Below are 15460 nucleotides of genomic sequence, written 5' to 3' on the forward strand. Positions count from 1 at the left end.
TTCTTCTCTCATTGTGTATGAATGGGAATGTTGATAAAGCCCAAACAAATCACAAATGCACTTGTTAATGTCAAAAGTTAAGAGACCAAAAGCCTGTTGTATGTATTTTAGCAACAAACACTATTTTACACTTGAGAAAAAAATACATTGGTGAAAAACTCAGCACCTTCAGCTGTCCTGTAGACTTTACTCTAGCCTACAAACTTTTTTAAAAAGCTACACAAATACGACTCACCATGTCTACAGATTTAAGAAAAAGAAAAATTACATGTAAAAAAAACATATTTTAAGGACTGATTTAGCAAAAAGGTAGCTTTCCTTGCTTTAAGAAGGTGCTCTGTTTTGAGCCCAGTATGTTGCCATCCCAAATGCAAATTGACCAGTACAGGAAGAAATACACTGAGGCTTTTTGGCAGCAACATATAGGAGTCTTCTGCAAGCATGAATCAGTCCCAGAAGATAAAGATGTCACTAGTCCTTGCCTACCCCACAAGTATCCTCTTATGGAGTACTCCGAGGCTAATTCAGAGCAGCTACACTTCAGCTAATAAGCATGGACCTAATTCACCTCTTGCACCCAGCTGAAACACATAATGCTACTGCAGCTAATGGAATTGAGTCACTGTGAAACCAGCATAAATGTTATTGTTGTTGATCCAATATTAGTCTAAGGAAACTGCCCAATAAGCTCTGAAATCAACCTACCACTTCAGATTTCAGTCACCCAAATCTTCTGCAGGTAACTGAACCTCATTTTCTTGAGGAGAGAGCTGAATTTAACCTTAGTTTTCTTGCTCTCTCCATGAGAAACACGTGACTTACACCTCAAGCACAAGTTACCAATAAATAGGAAGTCATCATCTGCACATCTTGCAATACTATCCCTTTTATGTTTTGTTGCTCTAAATGCAATAGAGCATTTAGAGTGCTCTCTAGAGCTCATAATGAAGACAGGGACGTTCCTTCAGGATTCCCGAGATGTGACTGAAAGCAGGATTTAACCCTTGGAATTCAAAACCACAGATCAGACATTTTAAGCATGCCCCTTCTGGTGTGAGTTGATGGAAGGGACAGGTATTTAGTCCCAAATCATGCACTGCATGCTGAACAGCTGCTATTTCAGCATGTAAGTGAACCCAGCTGTTCCCACCATTCCCAGTGCAGGAGCAAAGCTGGGCTCAGTGGAAACAGTTGTGTGCTGACCTAATTTCAAAAACTTTCCCAGATTATGACTCTGACTCTTCTGAAGCCGTTGCCCTGATGTTAGACAGGGAATGTGAAACCAGGTTTCATCAGGTTAACAGGATAACCTTACACCTTTGTAAGTATATTCAAGTCCAGGAATAAGTGTATCAGTACAACGCATCAACTTAGTTATAACCAAACTGAAAGGCTGTTAAAAGCATCCAGTACCGTTAAAATGATACAACATTTGCACACTTTAGTCTGCTTTGCAGGTAGACAGGACACAAGTCTTCAGCCCACTAATAAAAGAAATACAGGAGGATCTTTAAAAAGGCAGACAAAAAATGAAATTTGGCAGACAGATGCAGCAAGGGGTACACAGCCCTTCAGCATCAGTGGGCTGCTGCTTTCAGAAATGTCAAGCCTTCATTCTCTGTTGGATTCAAGTGGATATTGTTGCTAACCAGAACAGCAAATCTTCAGTGTCATTTGAAAGATAAAAAGTGTTCTTACCTTGGGGACTTTGCAAGACTTTTGTTCCAGTCAAACACAATTATTTCAGTGTGTTTTTCATAGTTATTCCAGATTCCCATTTGCAGCAGCAAATAAGCCTTTCTGCATTTCAGAATTTTTCCTTCGCTTTGGGGACCTAGAAAGCAAGCCATAGTACACTGCAATTAACGTCTGGAATGGTGTTGTGAAATAGATCTTCGTTACCAAAATTATTGTTTCACAGTGCCATCTACAGTACAATCCAAGGCAAAAGGCAGCAGTCACATTGCTCTTTTCACTTGTTTCCAACAACACAGAGAAACTGTGATAAGGCAGCTCTGAAATATCATTACATTAACTAAAGGCAGAGTTCGCTATACTAGAAATTACAAACATAATGTGCACAGCTCACTGTGTCCTTATAATCCCGTGTCCTCTTGCCACCCAACCACTGTGAAAACTGTAAGGTCTAAGACACCACCATAGTGCAAACAGATTTCCACATGATTATGTGAAAACTCCAATAGTTTCAACCAGAGATTATTAAAAACAGGGGGGAAATCCTTCACTGTCTTCATAAAGATTTGGCCAAGGCCCTTGGAGTCTGGCTTCCTCAGGAGCAGAGGGTCTGTAAGGTCATATCAATAGGATCATGTCTGTGTGATCAATGCATTATAGCACCTTCTTTTGTCTCTACTTGCTGCCAGCATCACATCTCACACCCAGTCCAACTATACCCAAACCCTACACTTTGAAATCACCATATGGAGACACTTTTGCAGCAGTACTGACACACATTCCACAGAATAATGAGCTCAAATACTCCATTTCATAGACGTTAGAGTCTCTTTGCTTTTATTGTTTATATTTGTTCTCTCACTTATATCCCTGGGCTCAACTTGACCTTCTGCTATTGAAAACACGACACAGTGCAATTTGTGAGAGTAATAATAATGTGGTCTTCACTTACGGAGTGATCACAATAACCTTTTCTCATCTTCTTCCACCACTCTTTTCACTCTACTCTTCCTTTGATCAATTAGAGATTTGCTTTTAAGAAACACAAAATTACACTATCACATTGGAGGGCAGTCACAAAAGCACCTAGGCAGACACCTCTCAGATGCTTAGGACAGGAAAGCCCCTGGCTCAATACACTCAGCTCCTTTCTGTTCAGAACTCCAGGAGAAAACAGAGTAATTGCTGGAATTAAAGAGGTACCAGGCCAGCAATCTATAATTAATCACATTTTACTCTGTCTTTGCTTTCCAATGTGGAGAGTTTCAGAGTGAGCCAAAATCACAACGCAGCAGTTCTAATCAAACCAAATGTGGGCAAAGAGATGTCTTAAGACAAAGCACTACCATCCTGTATTAATCCTTTCTTCCACAAATACACATAAAACAAAAAAATATCAGTGTGCCTCAAAAGGCCTATTGAGAAAAAGCAAACAAACAGGCTCTTCAATATAATATTGAATGACTGAAATGGTTGTGTGGTACATTTTTACCCATTTCATAATAGGACAGATAGATAAATGTATTCTTACAGTGCTCTTGTAGAAATCAATATTGCAATATACTAACTCAGGTTTTAGTGTTCATCTGTTCCATAATTTTTATTAGAGAGGAAAAAAAAAACCTGTGTAGGTGCATCTACAGGTAAATACTAACTTTAGTGTAACCTGTTCTGTAAACACATGCTAAACATTGGTAAAAGATAAGGCAGTATTGATTATGCCCACTTATTCTAATTAAATGGATACAGCAAAAGTGGCAGATGATACAGCCACCAGCATACCTTGGGGCTTTCTGATGCTTTCCAGGCAGCAATATTTCTTAAGAAAATAGGGTTGTTTGAGGGGAGTGTAAGGCAAACTCCTACAGTGCAATCTTAGGTCTGACATTCAGCTGTTTTACGTCAATGAAGATCAAAACAGAAGCAAGAAGCTCACCTGGTTAATAACAGTAAAAGAAATTTCCAGGCTTCTTATGGCGCAACCATGTTTTATATGTATTTTGTGATCGGTGGTTATATTCCTGGTCCCTGCCTCATCCCAGGGTGCAGTGTTACTTCGGAAAGCAGAGCTACTTATTTGCAGGCTGCAGAAACAAACAAATCACTCCTGACCTTCTGCACCAGGAGCTCTGCTGGGACAGGGTGGCCTGCGAGGGCAGCTGCTCCCATGAGCAGGCACCAGCCCTCCCACTGGCCACCTGCGAGCAAACTGAGCGCCACTTCAAACAAAATAAAAATCAGCATCACCTCCCAAGAGGCGCCAACATGTCTGACAACAACTGGAATTTTGTGGATGAAGTCCTTAACTTCAATGCAGCAGGGTTAATTTACACAAGAGGGATTTGAACAGAAGTTACCCCAGGAAAGCAATCTTATGAAGAAAGGAGTCGTTTTTATACAACAAGCTCTAGCCAGGAGGCAACTGAGCCCCCATCTCTATCTCTAGCAAAGCTATACAAAAGAAAAGGAGGAAGGGGGAAAGCGGATGGGCTCTGCTCTCAGTATTTATGCATGGACTGGCCATGAGCAACTCCTGCTTTGCAGGTTAGTCACCCCGGAGGCTACACAACTCTCCTGTGTCAGCATTTAGGGCATCCACATGCCCAAACTAAGACTCTGGGTTCTGGTATCTAAAGGGAATTGCAATGGCCAGACCTGCTGCGTCTCGGTCCCAGCACAGTCTGTCTCTGTGCCTCTGCACTCCAGTACAACGGGCATAAATAGCATTTCCCTATGCCAGAGAAGCGTTTCAAGAACAGAAACAATAAAGGTTCTAAAGTTATTTGAAAATTGTATGGGCACTGTATAATTCCTTTGACAGATGGAATAAGATAGCATTTTAAATTAGGTACTTTTCCTAACAATATTTACATGTTGTAAAATACTTCTTACGGCTACTTTCTGTAAAGAATAAATTACTAAACCACTTTATGCCATCTTTTATAATAAGCTATTAAATAATTTACAAAACCTCCATCCATTAAATATTTAAAAGGCCTTAATTTCTCCATTCTCAATAATTCCTCACTTAAAATAAAGATAGTGCATCCCTTAAAAGACTCCTCTTCTGTACAGCAATTGGTAAGAAGGAAACAAGTACGGGTGCCACACTCTTCACAGGGCGATTTGCCAGCCAGGGAGTTTAACCCCACCGTCAGCCCTGTTAACGCCTATGTCCTACTGAATAAAGAACTGAGACGAAACAGGGCAACATCTGCCCTGCCCTGCATTCTTAGGAGAGGAAAAAAAAGATTAATACATCACCTGTATTTGAAAACTGCTGCTATTCAAGTTTGAGGGGAAATGGAGACAAAAACCAAGAAAAGAGCTAGAGCAAACACCTGCTTGGCCAGTTCCACCTGTTATACAGCAGCTCACTAACACAGACCGCCCATTTCAGGGCTAAGCGACTATAAACAGGACATATATTCCACAATTTCCCTCCAAAGACCCCTTTCTCCCACAGAAGCAGCTAGCCTCAGGCCCCACCACTCGGAGGGCAGGCGCTGCCCCTCAGGAGAGGGCCGACACTTCAAAGGTGACACTCCTCGGCCCTGCCCGGCAGCCCACGGCAGTTTTAGGGCTGCGAGCGGGGAAATGGGTTTTGTCCATGCGGAATAACTTTATTTTTGCCGGTCCTAAAGCGCGGTGGAGGGGAGACGGGGCGGCGGGGCGGCCCTCGCCTCCCTGAGGGCGGCCGGCGGCCCTGCGGCGTGGCCATGCTGCCCCCTGGCGGCCGCTCGGCGGCTCCGCCGGCTCCCGCCAACTCCCGCCCCGGCGTCTGCGAGCTCTCCCCGGCCTAGGCCGCATGCATAATTTAGCGGCGGGGTATTAAACACTTCCAACTTTTGTCGTTACTCGGAAATCTCATTCAGTCTCAGCCGTACAACGTGCACCAATGGCTCCGCCGGACCCCGCTCGTTGTTCCCCGCCGGAGCCGCCCTGGGGCCCTCAGAGAGATCCCCTCAGAGGGATCCCCTCAGAGGGATCCCCTCAGCGGCCCTCACCTGCCGCAAAGCTTCCAGTTTGTGAGCGCTCCTTTGTGCAGGAATGAACTGGCCGTGCCAATTAAGTTTCGTCATTAATCATATTAAGGTGTCGCTGTCAGAGGATTCCTCCGCTCACCATCCTCTGGAGCGCGGGCACCCGCAGGAGGAGGCCCTGGGGCTGGCGGGCTCCCCGCGCCCTCTCACAGGCCGTGTGCCCCGTCTCCTCAAGGTGCCCTGCAAGCCCACAGAAATGGGCCAGACAGAGGGAAATAACACAGTTTAGATTCTGAATTTAGTCCCTCGACCCTCACCCAGAAATCCCTGCAGCAGGCCAAGTAACTTTAGCTCGATCTGAAGACTTCAGGTGGCAGTAAATTCACCACAGCTAAGTAATTCCAACAGTTAATTAACCTCACTTTGAACGCTGCACCTGATTTCTGATCTGAATTTGTCCAGCTTCGGCTTCTAGGCATCTGATCTCATTAGGTCTCTCGCTGGCAGATGAAGGTGCCCTCCGCTCTCCGGCGTCGCTGCCCGCACTGGCTGCTCGCAGCCCGCTGTCATGTCCCCGACTTTCCCATACGTGGGATGGAGGAAGCCTCTCCTGGGAAGGCGCTGCTCTCAAATCCGTCATGCAGCTCTTTGCATCGCTGCCAATTTTTTAACATCGGTTATCTTGAAGTGAACCTTAGAAGATGCAGTAACCAGAGATGATCTTTATCAATACCACAAACAGAGGTAACAAACCTTCCAGCTTCTATTTTGTGTTCCTTTCTGATACATCCTCCTTGTCTACCCAGCTGGTGCATCACATGGGGACAAGTAAGGTGCTTAAAGGTCTCAGTTCTGCCCATCGTTACTCACACCAAGTAACAGTGACACCAGGTAGGAAGGCACTATGCAAACTGAGGAAGGACACAAAGTTAAGCACGTAGTAACATAAGACTATTCTCACAGTGCAAGAAAGAAAAACTTTTATTGAGCCCAGTTCCTCTACCCTTTACTCCCAGAGTCAACATCAACTTTTCTGCTTCATTTACTCTCCCACAGGTATCACTGAGAGGGGCCTGATCACATCAAGCTTCACAGCATAAAGCAAACTGAAGTGAGCAGGCTCTTCAGACAGGAAGAAAGTTAGCTAAATGAGGTAGCACCAAACTGCAAGGGTGTTTCCTCACTTTTAAGCCAGGCACGTAGCCTAAAATCCACGGGGGGGGGGGCTGCAGCACTTTCCAGCACCTCTCAGACCCCAGCAGACTCCCAACACACTTCACCTGCAATTTTTTAAGTGCTTTTTGATGACATCACTTTCAATTTATGACATCAGTCTCTGCTGGCAGCCACTCAGTCTGTAACCACTAGTCAGCCCTCTCCACACGAATATTTAAAAATCTCACTTAACAGCAACTAGGGGAGGTGGGGAGGAAACAAACACAATGCCAATGAGAGCTAAAGGAAATAAAACCCACAGCCTCCTAAGAAGGGAGTACTGAACCACTATTATATCCGCATGGCATGAGGCATCAACCACACCAGCAGACAGACCATCCACACACAGACAGACATCCTATGTGCCATGTGTTTTGGGGGAAATGTGTCTGTCTTCCCCAGTACTTGGCATTCTTTAGGGTATATCTGTCTTCACTGTCTCCTTTAGAGATGACAACAAACCTTCCATCCGTTGTGGGCATGTTAAGAGGATGTGCTGGGAGGACTGCAAAAATATGCCTAAGCCACCCTAATTCTCTGCCCCAGTCACCGTAGGCTTCTTCAGTTAATTGTGCCAAAGTGAAAATAGTGAGTTGGGTGGATGTTCTGTTGGAAAGCCTTTTTCAGTTGGACTCATTTTAAGTGAGAATTTGTGACCTCCAAGTTTAATCCAGTGGAGGTCAGATCACAAAGTAGCAGTAACAGCAGCGCACAGAATCAGAAAACAAATTCAAGCAAGGGACTGAAGCTGAGAACTAAAGGACCGCCAGAAGAGCTCAAGTTCACACAGTGTAAGGAGGAGTTTGAAATCGAGACTGTTGCCTCCTCTACTGAGGCAGAACAAGTCAGGTGTCTACTCAGAAACTAATGCAATGCAAACTACAGGGGCTAGTTCAGGTCCCCTCCAGGCAAGGGAACAGTAGCTTCTTCATGTGCGCTAACTCCAGTGTATACTCCAGGGACTTCTGATTACCACAGCTCACAGCTTTCAAGTGTATTTACGTGGCAAGAAGTAGTCATCTTGCAAATGAAGCATATGAGTTATGCTGACCCAAGTAACTGATCACCTGCAGTTCAAAAGTATAATCTCTATGTGTGAGAGGATCACCTAAATTAAATAGTATCTCATTTAGAAAATTAATTTTTAGGAAAAATTTTAGGACCTGCTCTCTCAATTCAAACTGAGTCCACTTCTTGCCTCCAGGAAAAATTCCACCCAGACCAACAGGACTGCCCAGAGAGTAAAGTACAGCTATTCTAGCAGTAAAGTAGAGGTAGAATAGACCCTTTTCTCCATACAGCATTATTTATTATTCATCACCATCCTACAAAGAACTCTTCTGCCAAAGTAAACTCCTGAAGAGGTAAGTATCGCCTCAAGGTTTCATTTTTAAGGTTGCACAAACAGACTTCCCAACTTGGACAGCCAACATAGTATATCTCCTTATTACAGCCCAGCGTTTCAACTACATTTATCAGAGAGAATTTTTCATTGTGATTATCGAGGTTCTTTCAGTCCCTCACTAGAGCTCAAAATCTTCCCTACCCCCTAGTGTATGGCCTACTTAAGAGATGGGCAGACTTGCAGGCACTGCGTTCAAGGAAGCACAGGAATTGCTTCAACCCTGTTCAAAGAGGAGGCAGAGCAGAGACAGTGCCCCGCTCCACTCCCAACTGACCTCCAAGAAGCAGAGCAGTACTCATGTAAAGCAGGCAGCACACCAAAAAGTGTGGAGAGAAACGTCTTTGAAAGAAATCTCTGCAGCACGATGTTTCAGACATGGCAAATATGCATTTTCCCCTGCTGTAAACTTTGCCTGCCAGGTAGGAAAGCATTAAAGTTGTTGCGCAGATTATCTCAAGCAATAAGACACTGTTTTCTATACCCTGAATTGATGGAGAATTTCATTTCTCCCATGGAAGGAAAAGATAACTGACCTGCTATAGAGCAGGTCGCTCACCTTTCTTCCCACTCACCAGGTGAGTGGTAGGTTATTTTGCAGAGATCGCTTGGGGGAGGGAACGAAGGGATGGAGGAGAGGACCTCATGTCAGTTTGTGCCTCTGGATAATTCACTGGGAGGTCCCAAACCTGTTCTGCATGCTTGTTGGCGAGCCCAGAGCTCACATGCAACTAGATGATCACTGACTATAGGTGACCATTCAAATTAAGAATAAGAGGCAATCCCAAGGAAATAACATGAAAATTAAGAGATTCGGCAAATGCGAGCAGTAGAGCAAGCTTGAAGTAGCTGTGTTTGTTTAGGCAAGAAAAGAGTTTATTGGAGACATGCTGTCTCCTTGAAGAGGTTTGCTTTAAAGAAGGGCATGATTTAAAGAAGTGGTTCTCTGTAGCTACTGCAAAGAGCATAAAAATAAATAGTCTTGCAAAGGTAATTTGGTAGGTGCATGAGGGGAAACTTTCTATATCTAAGTGTGGGAGATTAGTGGTGCAAGCTGCTCAAAAAATTCATGGAGACTGCTTTGATGGAGGTTTTTTCAAAATTGGCTGACCGCCTATGGGACGTTCAAGGCTCCCTTCTCCATCCATAGGGTTGGATTACATGTTTGCTCAGGGTCTGTAACAGGACTACATCTCTTTTATGCCTTGGAGCAAAAAAAGCACTGGAATATAAATGTGAGGTAAATAGTCGATGTTCACAGTGTCATCCTCAGTACCCTGACCACAGACAGTCATCAAGTCAGAGGTTAGCGGAGGAGAATTGTGGCAGAAAGAAACTGAAAATACCTCCTACACGTATTGATTTTTTTTCATGCGGACAGGGTCAGCTTGTGTTATATTTAGATATCTTTCTGGTGGTTCTCAGGGTCCTTATACAATCAAATTTGGTTCTTTCTGATTCTACTGCATCAGAATACTGTATTCTCTTATTATTCCCCAAAACACCTCATTCACAGTAAATAGTTACAGCATGTCCACTCATTATTCCCTAAGCTGTATTAGGCCCTGACTGCAACAGGGACTGTCCATTTCCGTGTCACCAGTGTAATCTGGTCTCTGCTTTTGTTTCAATTCATGAAACATTCCAAGAGGAAAGCTAGTTTTGCTTTTAGAACACAAACATGCTTTATGAACTGTGGATGCACATTGGCTGATGAAGAATCCCAACTGTCTGGGTATATGGGATAATTGTTCCACTTGGGACTCATTAGCTAATTGTTAAAGATTCTAAGGAAAAGCATTTCATAAATACAGCACTAAATTTCCAGAAGCGTAATTATGGGCTGAACGCACATTTTTAGCACCTTTGTTATCAACTACATAAGCCAATAGCAAAATATCTTGTTGTGTGCTATCTCTGTTCTCTTTGTCAGTCTCGGGGTAGTACGTAGGATAACTACTAGCAAATTGAAAGGTAACATTTTTGATATTCCCATTTTTGTACAAAGATAACACTGTTATCTTGGGATTGGTTGAAAATTCTGCCCCAAGCATATAAAATCTCTTGTGGCAATAGTGAAGAACAAAATTTGCAGAGGAGGGGAGAGGCACAGACCAAAGAGCTATAATCCAGCTTCTTGATCTTGTTTTGTCACTTGACTTCCATGCTATGGGACAACCTTTTTACTCAGTGTTAGAAAACATTGTTTGCTTATCAGAGCCTACTCCTCAAGATATTTTTAAAAAATCATCACTCTACTGAGTAGGAAAATTCCAGAACCACGTACCTGACCCATCATTTCAGGAACTGTTACTAAAGAAAAAAAAAAAGGGGGGGGGGGGGGGGGGAGTGTAATATCATTCCTCATTTTCTGTAATTGAATGACAGAGGCAAAATACTGCTAATAAGCTAGCAAGGCATTTGTATGGCATGAAGACTTGGAGTTGGGTCAATAAACAATTGCACTTTAAAGGAGAACCCAATCTTGTTCGGTCTTGATCCTAGTTAAATGGACAAAAGCATATTCAGAACCAATCTCAAAGTTCTATTTGTTTTTCTATGGTTTGGCAACCTCATGCTGGTTAGAAGTACTGACCATCACACGGAGTGCACCTGCATTGTACACAGCCCTGTCTGAGCTAGGGATAACTTAATTCCTATTCCAACACTGATGACACTGGTCTTGAGTCCTGAACTCTGATCTCTGCTCAACATTGTACCATGGAGAAGTATCTGTTTGTCTGGAGCTAACTGGAGCACCGCAGTCACAGTATAGGCATGGCACAGTTGGGTTATCTTTCACCGAGTTTGAGAAACCTGGGTGAGGCTGTAGCTATACACTGTTTGTATTGTGCTCTTCAGGTACCAGGAGTCATACAAGGTTTTCTAATTCCTGACAGCAGCCTACTACTGAGTCAAGAAGAAGAATGATCGGAGATATATATCTGTTAATTATCTCCCGAGCCATTGGTCCTGTGGCCCTGGAATCAATATTATATTGCCAGAAGAAAAAGCAAATTTAGAAAGTGGACAGATCTCAGAAAGATGTATCATTTTTGATGTGTAAGCAGCATGCCCTGGCTGGTTTGGTTGCCCTGGCAGACCACTGACATGTACATGGTGTGACTCTACCTCTCTCCTGCAGGCCCTTGTCTTTCTCCTTGTAACCAGAAAATTCCAAATTCCAATATGAATATATAAATAAGGTAACACTCTTTCTCAGGTATTTTCGTTTCCAGCAGTACCAGCTACTGCATGCCCTGATGCAAGAGAATTTCAGGAGTCCCATAAATTCCATTTTGTCTCGTCACCTCTAGAAGGGATTTCCTTCATCCTTTCCTCTCCCAGCCCAATCCTTCAGACCTCTTTCCCTGTCCGTTCTCAGCCCTCTGTTTCTTGTTTGCATAGCATCTCTCCCTGCCTCCTCTGGGAAGTCCACCTGCTTGGCAGCAGCATGTGTGTGAGCATCAAGAGAACGGCTGGCAGACAGGGAAAGAGATCCCACCTGAGTCACATATTGATCAATGGTGAAAAAAGGTCTCCTTGTTTAGAGCAGGTTAATCATCTGCTGGCTGCTGTTTTCATACCTTCACAGGCGTGAGAAAGCCAGATAGACCCCTGGCTACTGTTGCAATGAAAAAGGAGCAAACCTCCAAAGGTGCTGAGGGATTGCTAAGTCCTAAACACCTTCTTGTCCCTGCACTATCAAGACAGGACAGCAACAGCCACAACAAGCTGATACTGCTCTTCAGAAACAGCAAGAGAAGGTGTTAGCACGGTATTTCCCCCTCAAGCACCTGAATTGTCAGAGGGTCCTCCTTCCAGTACCTATCACAGCTGAAGTAACATGTTTCCATGCAGGAGCCTCATCAGTTACTCTGACTGAAGTAAGACCACAGCCAAACTTTGAATGAGTAACAGCATGTCTTCTTCATGGCTAAAGCTAGAAACTTTCTTCTTTATTTGTTTAAAAAAAAATAAAAAATCTTTTCACAAAGCTCAGAGAAGGCTGAACTTTAGGCTTTCAGTTCCCAATCTGCCTAGGATGGATTTTTGTCTTTCTGTTGTCCCTTCATTCATTCACAAGCCACTTCATGATAATGTAACCATATGCATGATTGATGGGAGGAGCTGAGGGGAGAGTAAGTGGCATAATTTTGATTATGCTTTGAAATGCTCAGGGTTGGAAATGAAGTATGAGATTCCCCCCACTTTCCCTGCCTCACTAGAAGGCAATTATGATTGCCTTAAAGATGTGAGATCTGTTGAAAGTAATGAATTGTTGATTGTTTGTTTATTTTCAGGGTAGACAAGAATCAGCTTTTAATCAGCTTTTCATCACCGCTAGAGAGCTATTAACTCTCTTAAAAATAATTAGAAAACAGAAAATAAAAATCTCCTCCAATTATTTTCATCCAGGAAACTAGGACTTTATGAAAAGAAATCTCAAGATTCATAGCAAAAAGTTAACTTGGTGGCACATTCAGTTCACTCTTAACAATGAGATATTGTTTGCCAGAGAGGTGGGGGGAAAAAATATGAAAAACTGGCCCATACTTAATATTTTTCCACAAAGCCTGCCACAGATAGTCACCCACCAAGCTAAGTGCTGATTGACTTATTATCCACCTTGTCACAGCCAGCACTGCCCTGCTCTTCCCCTTCCAAATCTCCCTCTGCAGATTTTCCCTACCTTCTGTTTTCTAGAGCACTGTCCTTTTACCACTGCCTGCAGGTTGAGTCCCATATTGGCAGTTGTTTCCCCTCACCTCCTCCAGATACAATTTGTCTGCACTCATGCTTACGATGGCAGAGCTAAAGAAAACAACCGACATTTCTGTTTCTGTGGATTGTGCTTCCTGAGCTTGTGTGATGTTATGGATATTGGCATCTGAATAAGAACCAATATTTTCAACCACCTTGGGTGGACACTCAGCTACTTGTGCTGAATTTTTTTATTTATTTTTTTTTTTAAAGAAACAGATTGCAGGAGTCTTCCATTTCTCTGATCTCTGACTATTCACAGAATCTTGTCTTTCAGATCCCCACAATATGCATTTTTCCATTTTTGAGTAAATGAACTGTGAATACTGTCCTGGGGAAACAGTACTCTAACCTAACTACATAAGAGCCATCTCCAAATTTTAATCATATTAGAATTAAAAGCATGTATGAAATCTCTCAGCAGATACCGCCTTTCTGTGATTTCAGATAGACAACTAAACAGAGACCCTTCATCTCACATACAACTTTCCAGAAGTTTTCCCCACCAATAATCCCATGAAAATACACCCTCAACATGCCTCATTTACTTCCACCCTATTACCACATACACCTTTACTAGTACGCTGGTTGTAACTCAAATGCAGTCATCTTTCCAGGAAAACAAGATCAATCATAAGCACTTTGCTAGACCCTGAGACAACTGCTGTTGTTCTGTTGTGCTGTTGTTGAACTGCTGTTCAACAGGTATTTGCCTTTTGGGGTGGTGACCAGGCAATGTCCTGTGTGTGCTCCAAAGGTGCAGTTAAGTAGCACGCAGCCCTTTTGCTAAGAAGACTGGGAGACAGAGACATGCTTTGTTGTTATCACATTGCAGGGAACCTGTCCTCAAAGCCAAGAAGGGATGCCCTTCTTGATGGTAGGCATTAGTCAAATACAAGTACTCAGATCCAGTAAGAGCTAACTGAACAAAAATGTAATGGGCTGTAAAAATCAGATCAGACTGGATTATGGATTCTAAGGGACGACTAACTAAAGAGTGTGTGAGGGTCTGAGCTAATTAAGTACTCCCCCACCAGCACCCCAGTGGCTGCATTTTTTTTTATTATTTTTTCAATTGCCCATTGGAGATGAATTGTGATTCACTTTTAAAAGGAATTCTTCTTGTAAATCGATCAGTTAGACCCATTTGACCTACTAGTGTCTCTTTAAAGATTGATGAACTGGAACACAAAAGTGAAACTCTCTCACTTTAACTGTTCCCATCTGAGTTTCCTGCACTGTGAGATACATTTTTAAAGAGGCCTATGGAGTGGTTGCATCATTGATTCAAATTCTAGGGTTATTGCACAAAGCATTCCCATAGCCTGGCAATAGGCAAGACAGCCACACAAACTGAAAGGAGGCCATTAGCAAAGACAGTCACAGGACTGGTTTAGATTAAAAACTGCTGTTATTAAAAACGTGCTACATCTCAGGGACCACAGCAGGAATTTGTTAAGCCTTTTACTTTAATACTGGTCACTAATTAAATGCAAAACAGCAACACTAATTAAGAAAAAATAAGGGGGGATATGGAAGAATCACTTACTGGATTTATATTTTCCCCTCTCCAAGCGAAACCCCTTTCTCGCAAATGACAAGCGTTTTGGCCAAGATTAGCAAGAGAGGCTGCAAGTAACCGAACCGTCACTCACCAGAGGGTACCACTGCATCCAAAAAGAAAGATACAGACTTTCAATTTAGAGCTGCGTCTTGCACTGTTTCAGGCAAACCCCACTTGTGTTCACATAGCTATCTCCTGCCCATTTAGTCTAATACTTTGTTTTTCATCCAGGGATGAAGTCCTGCCCACCTCTATCCTCCCCTAAAATTCACAGAAAATGGTTAAAATTCCCTTCTCTGCTGACAGATACTGTTTGGTGAGCACCCAAAGGAGATTTTTTGAGAGAGTGCAAGCACCCTTATTTTACCCTCCTTGTCCTTTTTCTTTTTCTAAGATGATGGCTTTGAGCCAATAGAATAAATACTTGGGTATTTGTCTGTTCAGCTTCATTCAGATTGTACGATTTTGAGGAGGCATTTGTGAGCATGAAGTGTTTTATAGCATCTGTATGTCAGAAAGACAGCATAACTCGCTTGGTATACTGACACTACTGCGTAAAACAGAATAAGTGGCCAGTCTAGGGTGTGGTTTATCATTTTAAGTTATTTTTGCACTCCAGCCAAAGATGGTTTCTTAAACCATGATTTTGTCCTTTTTAATTTGACTACTCAAACGTACAAGAATTCCCAATTATTTCTCTGCTTATAATAGCACCATCCAACTTATTACCTGAGAACCGCAGTATTGCATAAATAATCTATTGCCTTTCTAACCTGAAGGTCTCAACATCTGGTCTTCAAGAATATGAAAAATTTCTAATTTAATAATGGAATATTC

General features: G+C 42.8%; 1 protein-coding gene across 6 annotated transcripts in view; it reads right to left on the minus strand.

Annotated features, from left to right (window-relative positions):
* Positions 1–15460, minus strand: part of TAFA4 (TAFA chemokine like family member 4) — a 94722-nt gene that overhangs the window by 57162 nt on the left and 22100 nt on the right. For all 6 annotated transcript variants that reach the window (XM_049826866.1, XM_049826869.1, XM_049826871.1 and 3 more), the window contains one exon: positions 1699–1834. In XM_049826866.1, the coding sequence (XP_049682823.1) occupies positions 1699–1778 (80 nt within the window). In that variant the 5' untranslated portion in view covers positions 1779–1834. The remainder of the gene's footprint in view (positions 1–1698; positions 1835–15460) is intronic.

The sequence above is a fragment of the Accipiter gentilis genome, chromosome 23 (assembly GCF_929443795.1).
Source record: "Accipiter gentilis chromosome 23, bAccGen1.1, whole genome shotgun sequence".
NCBI classification, from domain to species: Eukaryota; Metazoa; Chordata; class Aves; order Accipitriformes; family Accipitridae; genus Astur; species Astur gentilis.